The sequence below is a fragment of the Lissotriton vulgaris genome, chromosome 7, assembly GCF_964263255.1.
Source record: "Lissotriton vulgaris chromosome 7, aLisVul1.2, whole genome shotgun sequence".
Taxonomy (NCBI): domain Eukaryota; kingdom Metazoa; phylum Chordata; class Amphibia; order Caudata; family Salamandridae; genus Lissotriton; species Lissotriton vulgaris.
The window spans coordinates 554770759-554797261 of NC_141695.1; the positions used below are offsets into that span (position 1 = coordinate 554770759).

The window sequence follows — 26503 nt, forward strand, 5'->3', positions numbered from 1 at the left end:
TCGCTATGCCCCAGTGGGTACTTTCAAGGATCAAGGGCCAGATGTATGAAGCTCAAATGGGTTCGCAAACGACGAAATTCACAGAATTTTGGCGTTTGCGAACTTATTTGAGCAAAATGTTATGTATGTAGCAAATTTCAGTGCAAAATAAGAGATCGCAAATTTGCGATTCCTTATTTTGGAATTGCATTTAAGGAATCGCAAAATTTGCGATTCCTTAAATGCCATGTATGATGCAAAAAAAATTGCTAATTGTCCCTAAGGAATCGCAAATTACCACCAACTTCAAGTTGGTGGTAATTTGCGAATTTCTTGAAAAATGCCAATTTTTGCATTTTAGGGCATGTATGTGCACCACATGTGCACCCATGCCTATTTTAGGGGTGCTACAGGGTGTCCTTTGGACACCCTTGCACCCTTGAAATTATTCTCAATTTGCGATTAGCAAATTGCGAATCGCAAATTGAGAATTATTTCACATTCATTCCTATGGGCCTTCTGGCCCATAGAAATGAATGGAAAATGATTCCTTAATTGCGATTAGCAATTTGCTAATCGCAATTAAGGAATTTTAAGAATTCGCAAAAAAATTGCGAATTTCTACATACATACCATTCTGCAATTCTCAAATAGCGATTCCTTAAAAATCGCTATTTGAGAATCGCAAAAGTGTATCTTGATACATCTGGCCCCAAATCACCTAATTAGCAACTACTCTCCACTCACTCCCCGAGCGGTAGAACACTACGAAGGAAGAACACGAGGCATGAAATATCGAATATACACACCTTTTTCTGGAAACAAAAGCTCATCGGTTTTATCTCTACAAACAACTAAAATATGTGTATTCTAGGTCCCCTGGTTTCCTTGCATGACGCAATCAGCTGGGATGGTTTCAAATAAAAAGATGACTATTCGATTTTCTTTTTAAGATAGCTGTTTAAAAACTCAAATGTTCTGGTTACCCAGTTTGAAACGCACAGCCAAAACACAATGGGACTAAAACAAATAAATCCTCATTACATTTGCGAAAAAAAAAAGGTTTAATTAAAAAAAATCCTATTTCATTCGTTGTAGATATTTAAAGCGAATTAAGCAGTGGTTTGCATTCGACAGTTAATATTTTCAGGATCAGGCAGCTAAGAGACTGAGGACAACGCCTGACTGTAAAGAAGTGCAGCAGGCGAAATATTATAAAAATATATAATTTGTTAAGTGCTGAATATACGACCACACTGACTCACATGTTCCTTTCAAGAAGTACGTCCACTGATGCTTCTAGGAACAACGAAACCTGTGATACGAGTGCCACGACGTCACTGCCAGGAAACAGACCAATCAAGGAACTGAAAAGAGAATTAACATCATGAGTCCCAAGTGACAAGATGCATCAGTAATAATTAAGCATCGTGAGAGAACACTTAGAACTTCGAGTCACGAGGAGCACGCCAGCTTGTGGCACCCAAGCCGCCAGCCACCGTGAGATTATTTCATTGTAAATTTGATTGTGTAATCTTCCCGGTTTGTAGATGTATGTTATTTTTTTTACTACTGGTTCATTGTGTCATCTTAACCTGTCTGCAAATGATGTCACTACACTCTTGTAATAAGCGATTAGCAGCAACTGGATAGGTAGTGGTGCGGAGTCATCATTCAATTCACTGCAGCCCTATGCTGTCCTCATCCACCACTCTGCATGTCAATATCTGCCCTCAAAAAGACTCCCGCTGGTTCATACTAGTGGTGGAAGATACCTTTACATTGGCCTGCGCATACGTTCCCACCGCTGGATTTCCATCGGCAAGTGACCGCGTGCTGTCTAGCACTTGATACCATACGGTGCCCACCTCCCTTGCCGATAGTTCCTTTGCCACCTGTCACTTCTGCTGCCACCTGCCATGCCCCCTATTATGCCCTTTGAGGAGGTGATATAATGGAAGTTATATTATAACAACTATGGACGACCCAATTTATCCTTGTGGGCCTGGGTAAGTTAAACAGGTAGAGCTGCCTACAAGGGATTTATTCTCAAAAATAGGTTTTAAATAATTCTATGTTTTTTCCGTCACGTGACCACTTGTGTCACCTCAAAACATTTGAAATACAACTTTCACGATTAATCCAGTAAATAAATTACAGTAACCGGGTGCGGTAAAATGTAGTTTGCTTTATATTCAAAACATGCCAAAAAAAGCACAAATTCCTTTCTAACAGTTCTCACATACATTGATAACAGAAATCAGAAATAGATCAAAAATGGAGATATACTAGTCATCAGATGTTTTCAGGTGACACAAGTGATCTCGTGACGGAAGATACATGGAATTATTTAAAACATATTTTTGAGAATAAAACCCTTGTAATGGAAGTAATGACTTAAGTAGAACATGAAATGTTGAAGTTTTAGAATGTGAGAAATGACAGTTGGAGAAATCAGTTGCTTGGAAGATGGGGAGCGCTTGGTTGAAAAATAAAGGAGCTTATTTAACTTCCATTTGTGTATGCTGTTATTACACAAATGTAAACGGAGAGAGTGTGACATCATACAGTAGCTTCCAGTCTCTCCATTTTGCTAAAGATGCACTACTTACAAATTAGGCCAGATCGGGCTTCAGCACTGCATTCAATATATTTTGTTAATTGTATTCTGAGACATTAAATTCTGCTAGAGATAAACAAAACTACATTTCTAGAATGCAAAGAAAAAAAAACAAGACAAAAAAAGCTACTCATTCCTGACCTTGGACAGTTTGAGAGAAATGTGAATGAGTGCAGAGACTTATTTGTATGGAATAAAATACCACCAGTTGTATATTAAAAAGCATGGAAGAGCATGTGGCTTAATGGCCAGAGCTGGTGAATTTGGAACTGGGGAACCAGGTTTGAGTCTTGGCATCGGCTCAGTAGCCTGTGTTCTGGGCAACACTTTTAATCACTCCATGCCTAAAAAAATAAATGAATGTGTCCTTGTAAATGGTCCTTATGTAAAGTTTTCCAATACCTTGGGATCGAGTTTGCTCTATATAGAACTGCAAAAAACGGATATAATCTCAAGTCACCTCTGAAGTCCATGACCTTGCAAATGCGGTCCTTCTGCCTCCATACAGTAAAGACACTCCCTGTAAGTTACTGCACCCGTATACTATGGAGTTGTGGGTTTATTATTCTATATATGGGCTACATTGTTATTAACACCAGCATACCTTAGGTCCTAACAATGTCAGATCAAAGACAAAAAAGAAATCGAACATTTCTGGAAGTTTAAGAAGCATTAACAAAGCCAGTTGTGTAGCAAAGGTACAACATTTCCTCACACAAACAATACAGGCAGCAGCAAACTTGCCTCACACAAAAATTCGGCGCCGCCGAGACCTGTTCCCTGCTGCAGCCATCTGCATTATCAATGCTTAAACACTGGCTAGACACACCATGTACCTTTGGTATGCACATGTACACAGATTGTCGGCGGCCACGCGACAGCGACTTACTAGGCAGTGGGCAATTAATGATCAACGTGATCTTATGATGGCCTCTGCTGCTGAGTGACATGGAGATGCGGGATGCCCAAGGTCGACGGGTATTTTTGGAATTCCATTCTTCTTGGGGATTGGCATTGCCAGTCCTCATTTCCTGATGGATTCTGTGTGTTGCTAATGTCGTCTCCAACGTTGAATCACTACTCAGGCAGAGGTGAAAGTGACCACTATTGCTCTGGGTACCAGCAGGCCTCGTCTGCCGCAACTGCCTTCTGTCAGGTGAATGGACTTTGGCGCCACTGCTCTGCATGACTTGATTTTGAGCAGTTTTTTCTGAAAGGACAGGCACTGGCCTCTCTCCTGGTCCAGGGGCCCGGTACACAAGGACTGAGTCAAGTGATATTGAATACGTCGATGCAACAGAAAAGAGTATTTTGAATAGGAAAGCACATTTTGTTAGTTGCCGATTTGGAAACACTAGGCATGCAGGCTATGCCAAGGTTTCCAATTAAACTAAAATTAGAACACCAGGGCAAGAAATATGTATTTATAGAAAATGAGGACGACAAGGCCTTTATTACTCACACGAGGGGAGTGAATACCTGAAAAGTGATACAAGGTGATAAAATTATATATTTTGCAATTTGGGGGCCTGCTCCTCTAACTCATGGACCGAGATGAGGGAACTCTGTGGATGACATATGGTAGGTTGAATGGAACCGACAAGTTTGCATGTTGAGCATGAACTTATTTATGCTCCAGCGTCTCTCTTTTTGTCCCGATTAAGAGGGACTGTCTCTGCAGCGCGTTGATCTTTGCACTGACTTCCCATGACACAATATTTCCTTTAAGATACTTTGCTTGGTATATAAGAGCCTCAATCATCAAATCCAAGTTACTGACCTCCAAAAAATCCATCAGCAGATCTCGCATTGGCAACTTGGTAGCTCAACCCTACTCAAGCTGTTGGTTGCCTGCAATAATCGTATTACTTCAAGCAGTGACATATTTTTTATCCAGGATCTGCTTCTATGAAATGCCTTCCCAGCATAAATTAGGCAAGCTACAGAAAAAACGGAAATCTTATCAATTTGACAGGCTATATTTTAGACCAGCACCAAAAGATCCCCTGAGGATATAGGCAGAATACACATTGTGCCACTTACTTCCCCTGATACATCCGGTTATACTACTGTGTTTTTATTTCTGTTCCTTTTTTGTATTAATTGGACACATCTAAAGGTAAAGATTTGCATTCTGAGATATTCGAGGTATACCATAAGGTCCCGGATTATGTTAAGAACGAGACCCTTATGTGCTTGGAATGTAAAATTCTTGAAATCAAAATGGGTATATACACCTATTCTGTTTATGTATTTTATCCTCTGATAGAATCATTTCCTTTCTTGTCAACAATTTTTTTTTCTTTGTGTACTTGCTTGTGTATTCCCTGAACCAAGAAAGTCAGTGTAGTTGAAGAGGAGCACAACATTTGGTTGTGCGATGTCCCAGGGTGTCCTACAATTGTGTGCCTGTTCATTTATCATGTCCTAAAATCTCTTAAGTATGAAAGACTTAGTCAAAGTTTTACATCTAAAAAAGTTATTTAAGTAAAAATATTTTTGGTGGATATATTTTCTACCTGTAGATTCCTCATCTCATGAATATCCCTCCAAGCAACCGAGTCATCCAGAAAAATGTCACCAACAATAGTTCTTCAGTGCCGTCAGGTGGCACAATGTGGCTTCAGCCAAGACTCCTCCTGGCGGACTTGGTGCCACTGGAGTATACTGGGAGCCAACCAGTTTGGTGGTGGCAGATTGTGATACTTTCTCATGGGATGTATGACGTTACAACGCATGCTTTTACCACGCATGCCTTTACAACGGGGTTTTTACAACGCATGCCTTTACAACGCATAGTGCTTTGGGGCACTGGATAGTGAATAGTTTAATTTACTATTCCAACTCCAATCCCCGTGAATAGTAGGGAAGGTGTTGGGTAGTAAATTAAACCTATTCCCTATCCTAGAGCGCCCCCCCCCCCCAGCGCAATGCGTTGTAATGGTTTGCGTTGTAAAAGTTGCGTCGTAATGGTAGTGCGTTGTAAAAGTTTTGTTGTAAAGGTTGTTTACCTTTCTCATGGTATCTCTATCAATGCATGAGTAGAGGAACCACAACAGAATTTGTGACAGCGACAAAAATAGCACATACTACTGTTACATACCTTAAGATCTTATTAATTATCCCAGTAACTAATTAACGGGGGAATGAGTGCAGAGAGGCATCTGCAGGAAGATTATTATCTACTAAAAATGATAAAAGTAAGAAAGAATGACCACATGGCCACCATGCATAGCTCAGTCACCGACTGTACCTTGAGAGAACAGTGAAAGTAGCCATTACCCTAGGGGAGTGGAAACAAATGTCTTTCGGAAGATCTTTCTTGGATAAAGCACATAAGATAGCGATACAATTGATGACTTATTGAGAAATGCTTAGTTTGGGAACCGTCTTGCCCTTTTTAGCTTTGGCAAAGCACACAAAGACATGATCATATGCTTAAAAACATTGCTGTAGAAATGGTAAAATACTTTGTCCCTTTCTATCTCGGCGTGGATGGCACTGTCCTAATCCTACTCTTAAAGACTTTTATAGAAAAGCAGGCATTTGAGGTGAAGCTTAGAGTGTTGCTGGTGTTGAGAGTGCTCTATACTGGATCTGCTTTCCACCTAAACTTGAGAACTACCCTGAGTTCTCTGCTTCTTTTTTTGCATCATTTATGCGTCACTCTAAGCTTGAAAGGGAATTGTTTTGACTTATACTGGGTGCTCCCTTGTGTCTAGACAAAGCTGCACCTCTCTGAAGAGCTCTAACTAGAGCGAAACACGTGTCAGGGGTTGGCTTGGATGGTATTTACCAATCCAAAGCTGTAATACTGTGCCTGGAGTGGAAAAAGGCTTTGGCCATTTTACAGATTGGCAAGGACAGCACTGTGCTAGTCCTATGCTTAAAAACGTTTCTGTAGAAATGGTAAAAGACTTTGTCCCTTTCTATCTCGGTGTGGACGGTACAGTCCTAATCCTACAGTTAAAGAATTTGATAGAAAAGCAGACATTTGAGGTGAGCAAACTTAGAGTGTCACTGGTGTTGAGAGTGCTCTATACTGGAGCGGCTTCCCACCTAAACTCGAGAACTACCCAGAGTTCTCTGCTCCTTTTTTTGCACAAAGACATGATCATCCACTATGTCCCATTAAAAACAATCAATGTAGTAGGACACAGCATGCCTATGGTTTAGCCTATGCAGCCACCCTCCTCTTTGGTGGAATGAGGAGAAAGAAAGAAGGTTGGAGGAGTAATGGACTGGATCACATGAAAGGCAGATTATAACTTGTGTAGAAAAGATAGGCAAGTATGAAAAACCAACTTATCCGGTTCAAAAAAATGAAAGGTGGGCAAACCAAGAGGGTTCTGACTGAACAGGCTGTAGTTATTGCCACCAATTGTAATGTCTGATTTGTGCAATGTCACTTTTTTTGGGTCCTTGGTTCTTAGCAACCAACCGATCTACAAATATATGCATAGAGCATTGGCAGTGAACTCTGAACCTCATGACAAGCCCAACTTACACCACCTTGCTAGTTATCTAAACGTTGAGGACACAACTTTTTGACATAGCACCTGAGTACTAATCATGACTGGTAATGGGTTTCATTAACATAAACACATATAATATAAATATAAATCATAAACTCTGTATAAGTTGAACATGTATCACTTATATGCCACAATCGACTATAAAAACAATGTTCAGACAAGGTATTTTCTATTTAGGTCAAGCATTTATGGTGCTATCAATGGAAGCAGCAGATGAGGGGCACATGTCCTGTGCCTCTGCCGCTGGGGTGGGCCAGGCTAGTGACTGCATGAGGTAGACGGTCCGAGTACCCAAGGCCAATGATGGTGTCATAATAGAATCAATGAAAACAAGAATAAGATTTTGAGCCTCATTCAGACTTTGGCAGGCTGTCCACCCTCCGTCATGGTGGCTGATGTAATTACTGCTGCCACCTTGGCAAGGGTACTTTTGACGAAATTTAGAGATTTTTGCTAGCCCTGGTGACATAACCTGCAGTCATAGTCACACAGATGCTCCCCTGTCAGCACTGGTCGGTACTTGTGCAATCCGCTTCTGCCTCTTCGGTTACTGATGAATAGATGGGAGTTAGGGGGATCCCCCTCCTGTGTCATCTGCACCTGTATCCCTACCCCTGACTCTACATCACAGGCTTGCAGCGCTAGGGTACTCAAACTGAAAGACACTGCAGGGAGGCATGAAGCTGCAGACAAGGCTAACAACGAAGACAATGCAACTGCTTCCGCTTTTTGCTTTACTCAGGTCCCATCCAGCCCTTTCACTTATTGAGCCTCTTGCCAGACTCCGACACTGAGAGAACAGCTATAACCTCTTCTCCAGTCAGTGGATGCACAATCCAGCACAGAGGCAGGATAAAACATTATGGTACTGCAGCGCATCAGAGGAAATGCGTAAAGATGTGAAAGTGCACACCATGCACCTTTCGCACATGCAAATGCATAATGGGCCGCTTAGAACCCAGACCATTGCGGCATTAGTGCATGCTGTCATCTTTGTGGTTTCATATTTGAATAAGTAAGGTTTTGGTATGGCTTAGGTTAAACCTAATACCCACATAGAATACAATTTCAAGAGATGCATGCTATCCTAGTCATTTATAGAGACCATGGCTGCCCAAGCGGGCTTCCTACAGCAAGCATAGTAGGAATTCAATCAGAAGAGGTGTGTTTTGAGAAGCTTCTTGACTTTGGTTTCTTTATTGGTCAATCTCAATTAAAGAGGAAGGGAGATCCAAAGCTTGCCCCCTAGACAGGCAAAAGAGTGTTCCCCACTTCTTTCTCTAGATTTCAGGTAGCAGGAAAAGTGTCAGGTCTGGTCTGCAGAGTGCAATGTTCTTTTGGGGGTGTTAAGAGTTAGCAACTTCTGGATTAGAGGGGGGATTTGGTACATAATTTTATGGGCCAGACAGAGGGACTTGAATTGAATTCTCTTGTATACAGGTAGCCAATGCAAGGTTGCTAGGGAAGAAAAGATTGAATGATGCTTTGGATAGTAGAGAGAGTCGCAGCGTTCTGTACTATCTGTAAACGCTCGACCATGTACCGAGGGCTCCCTAAATAGGCTGAATTGCCAAAGGCAAGTTGGGACAAGATAAGATATTGGACATGGTTCTTCGAGTTGCAGGGTGTAGCCAACTGAAGAGTTTCCTTAGGGCCTGGGGAAGGCCAAAACAAGAGGCAGCGAGTTTTCTTACTTGAACCTCCATGGTGAGATGACTGTCTATCAAGAAACCCAGGTTTTTTATTTCAATTTGGGGAGGGGGAAGATTACCTAAAATGTTGGTCCTCTGAAGTTCCAACCAGAGAGCAGGGGAATTATAGACTGCTAGTACCTCTGTTTTATCTCCATTAAATTTCAAATTACGGCTGGACATCCAGTCATTCAAGCCTCTTAGGCAGGCATTAAGGTTGGTGGAAAGTACTCCTGTATCTGATGTGAGGGAGATGATGATTTGTGTATCAGCAGCATTTGATACTGTGGAGAAGCCATGTCCCATTATAATATCTGCCAAGGGTTGCACATAGACGTTAAAAAGGGTAGGGCTTAACGAAGATCCCAGAGCACACTGTATTCCAGGGAAAAGGTGTCAGAGCAAAAGGAATCCTCACTCACTTGGAAACCTCTGTTACTCAAAATGTAGGTAAACCATTTAAGAGCTGTGCTATGGATTCCTTCTTCCTCCAGTCTTTTTATGAGAGTTGGATGGGTTGAATGCAGGGCTTAGGTCTAAAAAGATGACCATTGTCGTACCATTGGAATCTAAGATTCGTTTGTGCTCTTCAATCACGGCTAGCAACGCTGTTTCCAGGCTATTTCCAGCTTCGAAAACTGTATGTGTCGAATATTATTCACAAATTCTTCTGCAACTTTACTAACACAAGGAAGAAGAGAGATTGGCCTGTAACTTTCGGGTAATGAGGGATCCAAGGTTGATTTTTTCAGACGAGGCTTCAGCATGGCCCGTTTCCACGTTGGGGGCATTTCACCTGTTTCAAAAGAGTGATGAAGTATTTTGGCCATGATGGGGCAGATGAAATTCATGCCTTTAAGAAGGATATTAGTTGGTGCGGCGTCTAGGGTAGATCCTGATCTAATTGTAGTAAGAAGACTTATGATGTCTTCTGTTTTGATTTCGGAGAAGGATCAAAGATTCTCCTTCGTATGTTTCTGGGGTGTCAGACTGAAGTTGGTGATTAGGGGTCCGACCTTAGGGATGGACACACAGATGTTATTGACTTTTTCTTGAAAATAGCTTGCAAGCATGTTACATCTGGCTTCAGGGGCTATTTGTCCTGTTCATAAAAGTCTTAACCACGTTAAGGAGCTATTTGGTAGAGTTGGCTGCATTTTCAACCTTTGCACTTAAAAGTAGACTCTGGCCTTCCTTATGGCATAGTGATATTTTTGACCATGCCCTTATATATAATCTTTTACTAATGGAGTCATACTGTTTCCTCCAGCTTCTTTCTTTCCATGTACATTCTTTTTTAAGGATTTAAAGTTCTGCTGAGAACTATGGGGCAGGTACTTGGGTACAGCAGCTTTCTGTACTCTCTTGGGAAGTTACTGTTCTAGTGAATTTTCAATCACATTTTCAAATGTGAAGTACATTTCAGCTATCTCTCCTTCTATAGTTGAGACCGAGCTAGATAGGGTGAATTCTCAGTTTTCAGCATCCAGCTTTGCCCAACTATGACATGGCATGGACTGCAGAGTGTATGAAGGTTTAATTCCTTCTTTTTGGAGATGGAAACGAGTCAGATAGTGGTCCAACCAACAGTAGAGAAAGAAGGGAAATTTCTGGTCGTAGCTCAGGTATTTTTGAAAGAATGGGATCAAGTAGATGTTCTTTTTTATCTGTAGGTAACATCACTCTTTAGGTGAGCCTCGATATCCTGAATTAGGTTGTGTACAGTGGTACACTTCGTATTTACGAAGCGTAGTTGTAAACCTCACAGTACCAAAAAGTTTGCCTTTTGCCTGCATTGCTCCGTAAATATATCGGAAAGTACCTGTAGAAATTGGGAAGGTCCTCCTAGTGGGCGATAAATTAATATCCGGGACAGAGTGAATGTATGGGAGAGCTTGATAGTAAACACAAGACTTTCACATCCAGGTATGGGAATGGAGGAAAATTTACCATTCAGATCTTTTCTAAAAATGATTGCCCACCCCCTACTTTATTTTGCCAGTCAACATGTACTATTGTATAATCCTGTTGGAAGGTGATCACAAAGTCTGGTGCAAAATATTCTTTCAACCAGGTTTCCATCAAAAATAACAGTTCTGGCATGAATTCCTCAAGGAGATTAAAGAGTTCTATTTTATGTCTGGGGAGTGACCTACAATTAATTAAATAAAAGCTCCCTCTTGGATTGGTTTCCTCTACTTGTGCCTCTTTAACCATTGCGTTTTTTTTGTTTGCGCTACCGAAATATTTGATGCAGACTTTACAAGTCAGATTACCTGAGGATACAAACATCACTGGGGTTTATACTGGGTGTGAAGCTCTAACCTAATGGCTGTTGTAGCCGCTCTAGGTCTTCTCTCAAAGAGGGTGAACGTGCAGGGGTTCTGGCTCCTTGGCCTGTCCGGCCATGGACGGGCTTGTCTTTGGCCCGTCATTGCTGAGTCTGCTGCGCACATCCGCAGGCTTGTTAAATCTTGAGCCAGGAAGAATAAACTAGAATGTTACTCTATCAGCGTAATTGTAAAGCGCTCTGATACCCACGCTATATCAAACTTTATAAATAAATAAAAAAATTACACCCTCAGCCTGGCGCTCAACTCGATAAGTCAAAACACCAGTTTAAATCAGAGCTTTAGTCACATATACATTACATCATTCAGTTTTAAAATGTATCCTTTAAAATTCCCCCATTAGCAGCTGAGTTAATCACCATTTAAAACTGCAGAATGGACAAGATGCATTCAAAGTTCAATACCATTAAATATGTTTCTGACCAACGGCAAACGCCTTAATGTTCTTTGAGAGACGAATGTCAGCTGAAGAAACCTCGAAATTTCCAAATACTTCAGCCCAGTCGCCTTTACTCAATGTTCCTCATGGTAAGAACAGCAATTGGAAGTTCTGAAGCATAATTGAAATCAATTCATTCAAAAAATCCTTCAACGAAGATGATTTACCTCATGCCGATATCAAGGTCCAGATAGGCTATTCCCAATGATTGCTCCACAAATTCTTTGACTTTTTCTGTGTAGCCACCTACCAAAGCAATGCAAAGATGAACTACATGATACATCACATTTTCAGATTTTACCCAAAACCTACTAACTACCGATAAACATGTGTACACAGTACAAGAATATGATTGCATACTTGAGCTAAATTGTGTATACACAATTCCTGTATAACCTAAGATGTGTAGTGGTGCCCCAGGTACGTTGTATTTTTTTGATTCTGGGAGTCATGCCAAATAACTTAAAAGGCACGGTACGGTAATGCACATCATATGTTTTTGCAAACTCCTCTCATGCCTCACAAGAATAAAAGAGACCATGCAAACAGATTGCAAGGCTGCACAATTCTTATCGGACTTCATGAAAGAATTTTGGAGATTTGTTTTCTTTTTTGTTCACAATCACAAACAAATTTAAACAAATACTAGCAAATCCAACAGGTTTGACCTTTCTACATCATGAAGTCAGCATTACCAATGCTGGTTTGTGTAGCGAGAGCAGAAAAAAGCATGTGAATAAAGGGTTGCTTTTTTTTCAATTCAAATATCTTTATTCGATTGTAAACATTACAATCATAAAAGCACAATTCATCAACAAACAATAAAAAAGCAGTCCGGATATTTCACAAGTACAAATTTCTTTAAACACTGTAAAAGACAGAAGCAACGGGCAGCATAAACTTTTTTAAAAAAATATATAAAAATATATAAATAAATTCAGTACAATAAAAGATTAAAAATGCCTAAAGGCATTAGCAGCATAATTATCTCTCCATACTTTTCCTGAAGGTAATTGCTAATTTCAGGAAATTACAAACAAATAAAGTGCAATCGCTTTTCAATAGTTGAAGGTAATAAGTGCAGGTTTTATCTGTGCAAAATTCAGTTTTTTAAGGCAGGGCTTTAAGTATAGCCTCCGGGGCACTATGTAATAAGGACAAATTAATAAAAAGTGTGCCAGGCCTTGCGGAGACTTCCCGTCGCAGCCGCAAGCTGGCAACACCTCATCCCGATGGGCCCCACTTGGTACCGCCAGGAGGAGATGAAACAAGTCAAAACGGAACCTTGTTAGCAAATAACGTTCATAGCCCGTCATAGGCCATGATAAATATGGTTCCATTTATAGACAAGTTTTAAGTAGGACATGTTTCCTAATACTGTCCTTCTGCAACTCAACCTCCTCCCTGGCAGTGTACCTAGTTGTCATCATGGCATTTTTTACAAAAATGACATCGGATTTGGTGATAAGATTTGGGGTTAAAAACAGATCAGGCCGACCAATTGCAATCAGGCAGTCATTAATATACTTCAGCCACGGGACCTTAAACCTTCCATCCAATGTTAAGGCTTCTTTTAATATTTCAAGAGTGAGGGGTATATCATTGTTGAGCCAACAGTTCAACCAACACAGTACGGGGTTCACTGCTATTCTATCACTTAGGTAGGGTACACCCAGCTCCTCATGTACCGAAAAATTTCCAGTTCCCCTTGGCAGCCTCAGTATTTTCTTCAAGAAGTTATTTTCTGTGACCTCCAGGTCCCTCATCTTTCTATAACCCCATAGCTCGCTTCCATAACAGGCGACGGCAACACTTTTTGCCTGATATAGTTTGAGTAAAGCGGCCACCGGGCTGTTGCCAATTTTGTTCGCAAAACCAAGTATGGCCGCATTAACACGTGTTACCTCACCCTTCTTTTTACAAATGGCGGGGCCCCAGGATAGTTTGTGATCAAGGAGGACCCCAAGGTATGAAAAAGTATTAGTGGTAGGAATTTTTTCCCCATTTATACAAAGGAGATTGGATTTTCGAGAACCCTGGCCTGTTTTCAAAACATAGGACTTAGAATTATTAACACTTAGGCCACAGGACTCCATGAAGTCAAAGAAAGAATTTAAAAGTTTCTGGAGACCATTTGCTGTCCTAGAGATAAGGACAGCATCATCTGCGTAAAGCAGCACAGGGACCCCCTTACGACCTACAAAGGAGTAATCGGCTCCTGTTTTTAACAAGTATTCCTCCAACTCGTTAATATACAAGTTGAAGAGGGAAGGAGCCAAGATGCACCCTTGCCGGACACCCCGGTTAATTCTGAATTCCCCCGTTACTTTCAGATCTTGGGTGTAACGGACATTGGCTCTTGTGTCGGAGTGCAGGTCAACCAGAAGATTTATTAAATTCTTCTCTACGCCCATCTTTAACAGGGTAACCCATAGTTTGCCTCTGTCCACGCAATCGAAAGCGGACGATAAGTCCATAAAGGCCATGTAGACAGTTCCTTGCTTGGCCAGGGTATATTTGCTTAAAATCAAATATAGGTTCAGACATTGTGTAATTGTCGAATGACCAGGTCTGAAACCATATTGTATAGGGGATATAATATTGTTTTCAGTTGCCCATATGGTTAACCTATTGAGAATTATACCACCTACCACTTTAGCTACAGAATTAATTAAAGATATTGGCCTGTAGCATAACGGGCTACTGCGGTCGCCCTTTTTAAATACAGGGACTATGGTCGATAACCCCCACGACCTTGGGCATCCCGAGATCACAGCTGCATTTACTACAGCAGTAAGGACGGGGTCCCAGAAGGAGATACTGGATTTAAAAAGGTCCGGTGGCAAGCCATCCGGTCCTGGGGCCATATTACAGGTTAATCCTTGGATACCCCTTTCTACCTCATTTACTGAAAAGCACAGAGAATTCTCAGTTGGAGTTAAAAAGGCATTTTCTGTCCGTTGCTCGTTACTCTTGAAAATTGCACTAAAGTGAGTAACCTAATCCTCCTCTGAGATGTTAGTGCCAAGAGCTGTGTCACTAGGATTATCAAACAAAGGTTTGTTAATAATTTGCCAACATTTATTACTGTTCCCCAACACTGATGGGTCAAGAAGAGACTCCATAGTACTAGCCTTCATTTCTTTTTTACGAATAGCTAGTGATTTCTTATAAATCAGGCGCAAGTTTTTAATTTGACCGTGATCTCTAGGTTTAATTTTTAACGCCTTTTCAGGTCTCTGCTTGCCTTAGAACAGTTATGGTCAAACCATTTGGAGTTATTTTTGGTTTGACCCCTCATCGGTACTGTTAGCATAGAGCCTACTATTGACACCAAGGCCGGCCAGGGTTTTCTCAGGAGGTGTATATAGTGACGTACAGGCTGCTAGTTCCTCACCACATAACTTATTTATTTCAGCGTACAAATTTACTTGATTTACCATTGACCACTTCAATCGACGTTTTCCATTTATGCATCTCAACGTGCCCCGATCTTCTCGGGTCACTCGCTGCTCAAATAAAACCCCACCCAGACTAATGATTATGGGGTTGTGATCACTGTAAATGCTTGTAAGAATGGTAAATCTCGAGACCCAATTTACAAGGTCTGCAGATAGTAATATGTGGTCTATAAAGGACCCCTGACCTGAACCTTTAAATGTGGGTATATCAAAGACCTTGGTCTCAGGAACCATGGACATGGCTACAGTCAGATTATTTTCATTCACCAGCTCATTTAGATTAACTCCACCCCTGGAGTGGGCAAAATGAAATCCTTCCACACTATTACACCCCAAAGATCCCATGGGGGTGACACCTGGGTTACCACATGGATGTACATTAAAATCACCTGCGATCAACACCTTCTGTGACAGTATACCTGCCCCCTTTCTCATCATCTCATTTAGGGTCGAGATGTTACATTGACCATTGCCGTTGATAGCGTTATAAAAATTAATCAGGGTCAGAGCATGTTTACCTCTCTTCATTTCAAGCATTTGAATGTTCCGATTAGCATTATAACAAGTACTTATTTTACAACAAAGTCCCAGGTTGATGAAAATAGCCAGGCCCCCCTTTGCTCTGCCCCTAGATGAGGGAGCTGCAGGTATAACAAAGCTTTGATAGCCCTCAATGAAGGCATTTTTATCTTCCAACCATGTCTCTTGGAGGCATATAACTGTTTTTTTCTTGACAAATGCTAACCAAGCAGAATCACATATTTTATCAGCCAAACCTGCTATGTTCCAGGAGACTAAACTCACGCTACAGTCACCTGGCACTATTTCTAAAACAGATTCTCTGGTGGTTGGGTCTGGCATCGGGTTGGGTTGTTCTGCATGTATGACCCCCTTGGTTTCAATACTAGGGATGTTTAATTCTATGTGAGTTAGAAGAGAGTTATGGGCCTCAGACAAATCAGGCAATATACTGTTGTTCTTTGGGTTATCTATATTTGTCGCTGTCTGACTGGTATTATCTGATTTAGTCATCAAGGAGGGAACTGTTGTAACTTGTTTCTGTGCGACCCTAGTATCCCCTGGTGCATGATTACTTTGTGTAAGATCAACAGGCATTGGTGTGACTGAGCCAGCATGAAGTCAGTCGACCCCCTCCAAGCGGCTCTGATCATAAAAGGCGTCAAACCTATTTGTGATGGGTACGTTATAGTAGGTACTTGGGTATGTTAGTTGAGGGTGGTCTTGATGGTAGTACAACCCATGAGGAGCCTCCCAATTCTCTTGGTAAATTCCTTGATAGCTGACCTGCCTAGGCTCCCAAGGTGTGTCCCTCCTAAACTGCCTTTGTTCTCCAGCATTATAATGGCCATGATTTCTGGGGGTTACTCCATTATGGTATAGATTGGAGTTATCTGGAGTTCTTTCCTGTTCTGCAGTGAGATATGATGGTCGTTTGGGGGGTAGAAATAACTTAGATCCATGGTGCGGATCAGGCTACTGATCGAACTATACTTCCAGCCAGTTATATACCTTGCCACACGACCATCCTTAAAGTTAACTACAATACAATCGCCCTCTGTGGATTTAAATCTATGGCCCACCCAATCAACCCTCCTGACATTTGTTATTTTACCACTGATGTGGGGGGGAATCGGTCTATGAGCAGTTAACCAATGGCTTACTTTATTTTTCAAGTCCCCATAGCTCTCTGTCTTACCCGCTTCAAGTTGCGGTACACCAATCATTACTCTGGTATGCCGATGGGATTCAAGGGGGAGATGAATATGGGTAGCTTTTTTCGGGTGTAGCGTTTTAGGAGTTCGTACTGGGCGTGTATTTAATGTTGCACTTTGTGTTGTTGTTGGCCTTTGAGGCTCGGCCTGTCCATCAAGTGGATCAGAGGATAAACCTTCCGCAGCCCATTCACTCTCTTCGTTGCCAGATATAGGGCTCTCAGAGGAGGTGGGCAAGGTCAATGCTACTGTTGTATCAATATTTGTTTGTGTGGATAGTGTTGGAATGTTTTGCACTGCAACATTTACAGGAAGGGAAGATGTCAAGTTAGAACTGTCACTTTGAGTATTATTCTTAGCTTGTGTCTTCATGGTCTTCGATTTCTTAAGATTACTTTTAGGTGGTAAAGAGCTATCCTTTGATACTGGCACAGTGAGGATCTTTAATATACTTGAGGTATCCTTTCTTTGCGATTTCTCAAGCTTCTCTAGAGTTTGCTCTATACTAGTGATTTTATCACTCAAAGGTTGCAGTAGAGATTTAATTAAATGTTCCAATTCAGTTGGGTATGTTTTATCTGGTAAACTAACTCTTTCAGTCTGACTCATCTGCTCTGTGTGAGTTTTAGTGTGCTCTGTCTGTGTATCAATTTGCGGTATTGCACTCTAGGCGGTGGATGTAGTAGAGGAATTTGATATTTCAGCGAGTGGTTTGGCCAACCTAAAATTTAGCCAGACATCCTTTGCCGAGGGCTTATGAAGGCCTAATGGTTTATATATTTTCCTCACTATAGATTTAGTTTTTAGATGTTTCCTATGTCGACGCTTTGACTTATTCGGGGATAGTGTTTTGTCTACTGCTGTTACATTTACAATAGGCGAGCTTTCAGCAAGAACGCCCCTTGGTGAGTTTAATGAAATAGTTCCAGGTTGGGAAGAACATATATTGCCCCCCGAATTGGAAACAAACAAAGGGCTTCCTTCAAGGCTGTTTACTGGTATAGGTGAGGTCGATTGTACAGTTTTCCTACTGTTTTTTTGTCCACTAGGCAGCCCTGTAAAAGATTGCATCAGAAGAGATTCCTCTAGGTTAATAGAGGAGTCCACAGTATTATTGTTTGTAGTAGTATGCAGTGAGAGGTTAGGAAAACACAAATTCGGAGTCAGTGAAAGACGCCTCTCCGTATTTTGAATAGCGTCAGCAACTACACCTATAGTCTTTTGTAACATTAGATCAATAGCTGTAAATGTCGGTAAAGGTGTGGTTGAGAGGGTCCTATTCCTGGTGGATGATCTTGTGGCCACAGGAGTCTTCCTTACTTTTGTCATTTTGTGGGAAATATCCAGAAAGTCAAACAAGGGTACCAAACTTTAGGGTTAGTCACTTATACAGCGATTGTAGCTTTATATAAGGAATCAGATATCACAGAATCACCTTATTCTTTATCCCAGGATGCATGTGATGTTAGGGGGGTGGCCCGTCCCGTCTCCTTCTGTACCCTGAGGGCCACAGAGGGCCCGCCCTTTGCCCGGGCTTAGCCCCGGGCGCTCCCGCGACGCGGGGGTGACGCTGCCTTTATGCGCCGCCTGGCGCGATGGAATCGGCGTCTGGCGCCGCAAAGCCTGTTGGGGATTGTAGTTTAAGTGCCCCCCTCCGCTCGGCGGCCGCTTCTCTTGATCAGTTGCGGCGGCGGGAGGGGGACGCTGCAGGCAAGCTCCAAAGGTCCGTGTCAAAATCTCCCTTCTGCTTTGCTCCTCACTCGGTCAGGCTCCTGGGTATTAAGTTTTAATCGCGTCACCCGCTCAGCCGGGGTGACACTGCCTTTATGCGCCGCCTGGCGTGAAGGAATCGGCGTCTGGCACCGCAAAACCTGTTGGGGATTGTAGTTTAAGTGCCCCCCTCCGCTCGGCGGCCGCTTCCCTTGATCAGTTGCGGCGGCGGGAGGGGGACGCTGCAGGCAAGCTCCAAAGGTCCATGTCAAAATCTCCCATCTGCTTTGCTCCTCACTCGGTCAGGCTCCTGGGTATTAAGTTTTAATCGCGTCACCCGCTCTGCCGGGGTGACGCTGCCTTTATGCGCCGCCTGGCGCGATGGAATCGGCGTCTGGCGCCGCAAAGCCTGTTGGGGATTGTAGTTTAAGTGCCCCCCTCCGCTCGGCGGCCGCTTCTCTTGATCAGTTGCGGCGGCAGGAGGGGGACGCTGCAGGCAAGCTCCAAAGGTCCGTGTCAAAATCTCCCTTCTGCTTTGCTCCTCACTCGGTCAGGCTCCTGGGTATTAAGTTTTAATCGCGTCCTACTGCTAAGACTTGAGCTCCTGTATACTGAGGACTCGGAGCGGGACCAGCATTATACATATATTAGGGTTGCTTTTGTTTCTATAGCATCTATTGACTGATGGTTTTGTGATAATTTGCTCCATAAACATGGCTGCCATTTTGGTAAGATAAAACACTAATACAGTATATAAAATACTGTTCCCAAGCTGCCACAATGTTTATAACCAGCAGCATTACAGCACTGGGGAGCAAGTACACACAACATCAGTTGAAGTTTAATATTACAACCAGGTGGACTTGATTTCTAAGATCATCTTCTAGATATCGCTACCAAATGGACTACGATAAAGAAAAGTTTAATGCCAGACCTAGTTAGATGCAGAAATTGAGGAAGACGTTCATGATATATATATACATATATGTATATGGGAAACAGCGTTTACAACGCTGACTCCACAACGCGGTACCATTACAACACAGTTGTTACAACGACTGCATTGTTACCATGCATACCATTACTTCGCAAGTCATTCCTACGACTTGCTGTGGGGGCGCACTGGTGTTGGATTTAGAATCCAACACCTGCCCTGCTGTTGCACAAACTGGAGTAGGGATAGTAAATAATACTATTCCTAAGTCCAGTGCGCCCTCTACAGCAAGTCCTGGCAATGACTTGCGATGTAATGGTATGCGATGTATTCGCATGTGTTGTAAAGTTATATATAAATATAAATGTATACATATATATATATATATATATATATAAATATATATATATATATATATATATATATATATATATATATGTATGTATGAAAAACACACACAAAGCTTCTACTGGGGCGCTGGGACCCTGCAAAGAGTGGCGTACATACCGGTGAAGCGTGCCGGTTATCAATATAATCCAAACAATAACAATCCACGTACACTCTCAGGAATAAAACAGGCAAATCTTGATGCTCTGATTTAATTCACACTGGTGTGAATTAAATCAGAACATCAAGTTTGCGAGTTGCCTGTTTTATTCCTGAGAGCAACGTGGATTGTTATTGTTTGGATTATATTGATAACCGGCACGCTTCAAACAATAACAATCCACGTACGCTCTCAGGAATAAAACAGGCAACTCGCAATCTTGATGTTCTGATTTAATTCACACCAGTGTGAATTAAATCAGAACATCAAGATTTGCCTGTTTTATTCCTGAGAGTGTACGTGGATTGTTGTTTGGATAATATATATATATATATATATATATATATATATATATATATATATATATATATACACACATATACATACCCACATATACATAGGTACACATACATACATACATAGATTGCATGCCTTGTTACCACGTAGAGAGGCAACATCTCTTCCACTTTAAAATGTACGTGTATATGTGGATTGAATCTTGGCGGCCTTTGAAATGCATCTATAACGCTCAGCGATGTTCAGGGAGCTAAACTGGAAGGTCGGATATTAGTGAAACACATACCTGTTTTTCTTGGCCAGGGGATAAGGGTGTACCTTGAAGGTCCGTGGAAGATCTGCTGACATTTTCGTTAAGACTTTGTACCTGTATTGCCTGGCCACTGATGGGCATTTTATAATGAATATGCGGCTCTCCCTCTTTATCTGAAAAAGCAGCTGAGAAATTCGAAATATGTACGGAAAAGCATAGGTAAATCTCCTTCACCGCGGCATTAAAAACAACCTTTTTTAAAAATCCCAGACACCATCGCCGGCTGGCAAAGAACCTGTATTTAAGATTAAACAGTGCTGCCAAAGGTCCAGTGCAGGGGTACTGCACTGACTCTTACATTTGAGACAGAATCTCCTGTCGCCGCTCAGTGTGTCTGCTAGGTTATTGTCTTGACCAGCCACATGTTCAATAGGTAGGAGCATGCTGTGCCATACACCCTACAGCTAGGGCTTCTTTTGGCAGTAGAGAAGACTTTGTTTAATTTTTTCAATATCTCAATAATGAGCTATTTCGCATGTTTGAACACAAACATTCATGCAGTGCACAACGATCTTCAGGGTCAGTTAGATGGCTGTGAGATGCAGTATAATGATGTGATGTTTGGTTTTCCCTGGTATTCTGGGTTGCCTGCTGACCCCGGAGTTACTGCTCGTCTTGATGCCACCACTCTAGTAATCAGTACCATATTAACCAGGCCATCCAAACTCAGTGTCCATTGAGAGTTAAGCTCATCTTGAATGGCCTTCACCATGGTGGAGTGAGATGGATGCAGGATGACAAATAACCTAGGAGTACCTTGTGATAAGGAATCAGGAGAGCTTTGTGTTATATTACTGTACATTCGGTCAATGCCAGTTAGTTGCAGGCAAGATGCTTCCCTTCTGTTACCCTCTCCACAGACGAGTAAACATTTGTCTCCTTGTGTACGTTCAGATCGTGAAACCAAGAAACACCATGGTTTGGGATGTGTAAAACAAGACTAACCCACATTGTGGAATAAGCGCAATTCTTCAAATTCACGACAGGTATAACTCGATGTCCAGAGTTACAGGTAGGCCATAACTGGAATGATTTATTTCATAGGAATCTGCAACACCCATTTCACTTGACAGATATGAGTGGAAATCTGAACTCACTGAGAGCAAAATAGCAATGGTTTGAAAGATGAATGAAAGAGGTAATGTATCAAATCTCAAGGGCACTAGCAAGAATGAAACAACTACTGTTAGTAGGACTTCTCTCAGTACCTCTTCCATCTATCACATTTGTCTGTTTGCTTTTAGTATAAAATTGCTGTGTTGTTTTCCTTAGCATTTTTGCCTCACAATCATTTGTTTTTTACAGTTATTGGGTATCTTTCACTTTCATGTAATCCTCATTCTAATGAGATCCATCTACTGTGTGGCCCAATTCAACATATAAATTAATTACTTGTAATTTGTGGATCTGAATTTACCTCATCAAGAAATGCAAACCATTCTTGACAAGAATGTTCATCAGTCCTGTCTTGTCCTTTTTATTACATGATACAGAAGGTTGTCACCTATATTGGGGGCCTCAGCCTATGGATGTATTCTGTTCGCAGCCTTCCCTTTCAACACAAGGTTCTCTGCAGATTCACTAACCCTTTTATTTAGCAGAAGCCAACCCTCCACAACCTTGACCCAAGTATTACTGTCATGTTGGTAAATGGCTGTTGCTGTTCCACCACCCTTCCCCATCCCCAAAGCTGTGCTTTAAATTGGAGGGGATGTGTATAAGTAATTGCATTTGGATTATTGGAAAGTAAGTAGAGTTTGTCTCCCCGCCTTTTCATGGAATCATTTACCCATGTTACTGTAACTTCCAGGTTTAACGTTGTTGCCAATAAGAGATCTTAGCCTTCTGTACTGGTGGGAATACCTTTTTGAATTTGAGTATTTTGGCCTACCTAATTCACAAGGGATGTAAACAGTGTGGATCTGGCTCTGGAAACTTAAATTTATTTGTCTCTTCGCTTGCATCTTTCAGAGACAGAGGAGCTACAATTTCGGAAAAGTCGGTTCCAAAAGCACCAGAAATTAAGGTTCGAATGCATAAAAAGAACTGCAGATTCCAGCTGAGGAGCGGGAGGAGCTGGCTGCAAGCCTATGGATCACACTTGGAAATCTAGTGAATTCCCTTACTAATGCCATATAGAGACGCTGAACTTGTAATGAGAAACCATGAGGAGGGAGTCTCCAGCCATCCTGCATGTGGCGTGTCTTGCGCTCACGGTAGCCTGACTCCTTTGTTACGACCTGGTTTTCCCCATGGAACATGATCTCCTTCTAGAAGTGGCTTGACATCTAGGTCGTGTGACTTTAGACTAGAATGATACATGGGCTCTGCTGTGGTTCTTTAGGCAGGTGCCGAGGCTCACATGGATCCGGCCTTGGATGTCAGGTAGCATCCTAAACATCATGGGAACACGAAGCATCCCAGCTTTCTCCAAGCCATATTCTCACTCTATACATCAACCTCCAGAGAGTAATTCTTTATGTTTTCTTTATACTAATATGCTGAGAGTTATATTACTGGATCGCCATCAGAAGAAATATATCCACTGCGCTGCATTAAGGGGAAAACACTACATGTTGTTACTAGCAGCAGTACAGTTGGTTCTATGTCACGACCGAAGGCTCCGATTATGCTAATTTTCTCTTCGCTTTAATAACATAACCACTTCACAGCAGCGAGAAAACCATTAACATCTCTTTTTTTCCAACCTGGAAATCAATAGAATAAAACAAAACAACAGAGTCAGCACAAGGACTACGACTCCCATGTTTCTAAGGAGTACTGCACAGTAAGTCCTTTCACAACGTCCGGCCATCTACATAGCTTGACTGCCCTTCCTCTTTCTTCGCTGCTTCGCAGCAGTTAAGTTGTTTTTAGGTCGAGGCTACCGTCCCACTGCGAAGCAGTGGGGGGGCGGAGCCGACGATTTCATGATTTCAACAGTGTGGGGCTTTAACCGGCCTCTCTCTTCCATTGCCTAGCTTCGTAAATGGAGGCTAGCCATTGGAAGAGATGTGTGTCAATTACTCTTTTCCCCGGCTTGATGCGATCCGTGGGCGTTTCTGTCTATTTTTTTAAGTACCGCCCCTTTTTTCGTCATGCCATTCACGTGCTGTTGCTTACGCGCTCCTAGCGCTTATGTTGTAAATGGCCGCCGTGCCGAGAACTCGTTTTACTTTTTACGCTGTCCCTGTGTGCTGCCAGCCATGTGCTCTGTTGTTCCTGCGCTCGGCTCTCACAGGAGGGGGCAGTGCTGCTGCAGCCGCTGACCGAACACATGAAGCGAGAAAACACGCAGATGCCTGAAACCTTTCCTCCTCTCCTCCAGCTCGCTGGCGCAAAGGCTTGCGTTTCCCCTCTAGTTTTATTTTTTATTCAGGGATGGATGTTTGACTCTCTGGAGCCTCTGAGCGTGGGGCCCGATCGAGTGCCAATACGTCAAGAAAGCCGGTGCCCACCCGACATTTGCTACTTTGTCCCCCCGCCGGGCCGCCGCGCTGCCTGAGACGACCCGGAAGTGATTGGCAGGCCAGCCAATCGCTGCGCAGCACCGGAAGTCCTGCCCCGCAGCCGGGCAGCAGAGGAAAGGTGGAAGGTGTAGACTGAGCTCCGTTGACCAAGAGAGAGAGGAGCCGCCCGCCGGGGGGCCTCCATGTGCTGAGGAGGGTCCCGCATCCAGCCGGTGAGTGCAGGAGCCTCCCAATTGGAAGCAGAGCGGCCCCCGTTGATAGCGGTCCGCTCCACCAACCCCGGGGCATTGTTGGTTAGAAAGCCCGGAGAGGCTCCAACCCCGGGGGCATCATCTGGTACTCGAGCCCCGAGAGGCTCAGCACGCCCCTTTGTAGTTACGAACCTGCGAGGCTCTGAGGGGGCATTTCTTTGCTTCAGAGTCCCCAGCAGAGGAACTCCAACAACACAATAACAAAACCTACTGGTTTAGGACTTCCAATAACACATGGATAAGGTTACCAGATAAGAACACAAAGCGCCAGTTCATGATCTTTCTCTTAGATACTTTTATAATTTGCTAGTTTAGTCCAGTTTGTTTTAAATATGAGCAGAATGAGTTTGGCTGTAACATTTGCAGTAGGTACACCGCTAAACGTATTAGCATATCATAGGCTAGCAAAACTGTACCAGCGTGTGTGTGTGCGCTACAGTTTCATATTTGAATAGTGCTTTTCTTTACATTAGAAAGGACTACCTTTGGGCAAACCTGGGAGTCGTGACATATCACTGCAGAAACTAGGTTAATTTGAATTTTGTCTGTTACCCCACTTGGCTTTGACCAGCTGAATGCTGCAATAGTACACATTTGGAGTGAAACTTTGGAGAGCAAGAACTTTTTGATTAGTAAAACGTAACTAGAGGGATAGTTTTGGAAAGGTGAAAGTGCGAATAGTGCCGTGCTGCTCTGTCCCTTTCTGACCCAAAACATGTATTTTATTTATGACGACGTGACTGTCTTGCTGTCCAAATAAGACTCTTTTCCCAACCCCCTTGTGTGACTGCGTGTTACTCTGCGCCTGACTCCGGCTGACCCAGGATCATCTCTCCTTCAGGAAGCTCCACATGACCTGGCTCTTCGAGCAGTAACGGACCCCTCTCCCTCAGCGCCTTGAGACCCTTTCGGGTGAGTAGCGCGCTATACAAATGTCCATAATTGATTGATTGATTGATTGTATGTTCCTTTTGCATGTGTGGGATCGGGTTAGTGTTGTTCTTCAGTGCCTTTGATACATGGCTAAATAACACACACAGCCACTAGCTAAAGGTGGTCCTCATTGGTCGTTTTTTCTTGCTCTTTAAACGTTTCATTTTCACACTTTCTCAGGGTGCTCCTGACGTCCTTTAGCAGCTCCTCTGCCGGTTGCGCACACTTCGAATCTACCTCTCTGATCAGGCCATCGAGGGATGAAATTTCCTGAAGTCGTTTAATTGTATTTGCTTTTTATGTCCTGGTGATTTTTTTCTGAATCTCCTCCAGTCTCGCGAGAGTGGCGTCTTCCTCTACTTGCAGAAGCTGGCGCAGTTGTTGAAATTCCGCCAGAGTTTTCGTCTTCTTAGCTTCCACACCCTTTGTGTGGTACACACTATAGTCATGCATAAGTCACACTACACAAGGCACAACCTACACCAGTGATAATGGGCATAGTCTTTAAACCTGCCCTACCTGCAGTAAATGAAGTGCAGCAGGTATTGGCCAATACCGTCTGCGTTACCTGGAAGGTGAAGTCAGAGCTGCTATAATATTGTGACCTGTTAGGGTTCAGAACAGGTTTGCAATTTAAAAGACTTTCACTTCAGAAAATCAGTGTGGGGCACATTATGCACAACTGTCCTTATGTGTCGAGGGTGCTAACTGGAGGCACATCTTTGCTATTCTCATAGGGATTATTATTCAGCAGGCCTACAAGGAGGTTAAGCCTGAACTCAGAGTTACTTGAGCTAATGGAAGACAAAATCAATAGTCTCGTCCAAAAATCCTCTAGTACCCCACTTCACGGTACGGGAGCATTTCAACGCTCCAGATTTTGTGTTGCTCCCCTGCCCCCTCGTTGGTTGTGCTTGCTGTCCTGCCCCCCCCCGTCCCCCCACCCCCCTCGTGTGCTTACTTGTGATCCGGTTTTTGTGCCTCTGTTCCCTGCTTGCGCCTCTGTTCCCTGCTTGTGATCCGGTTTTTGTGTTGCTTCCCTGCCCCCTCGTTGGTTGTGCTTGCTGTGTTGCTCCCCTGCCCCCTCGTTGGTTGTGCTTGCTGTGTTGCTCCCCTACCCCCTTGTCGGTTGTGCTTGCTGTCCTGCCCCCCTCGTTGGTTGTGCTTGCTTGTGATCCGGTTTTTGTGCCTCTGTTCCCTAGGGCGTTACTGGGCAGAGGGCTGTGTGTGGCTCTGTGT

The 26503-nt window shown here is 42.8% G+C and overlaps 1 protein-coding gene across 3 annotated transcripts in view; it reads right to left on the reverse strand.

Annotated features, from left to right (window-relative positions):
• HEXD (hexosaminidase D) overlaps window positions 1-26503 on the reverse strand; it is a 231832-nt gene that overhangs the window by 39907 nt on the left and 165422 nt on the right. For all 3 annotated transcript variants that reach the window (XM_086930654.1, XM_086930655.1, XM_086930653.1), the window contains exons 10-11: window positions 11783-11861; window positions 1245-1346 (exon numbers count right to left, since the gene is read on the reverse strand). In XM_086930654.1, the coding sequence (XP_086786780.1) occupies window positions 1245-1346; window positions 11783-11861 (181 nt within the window). The remainder of the gene's footprint in view (window positions 1-1244; window positions 1347-11782; window positions 11862-26503) is intronic.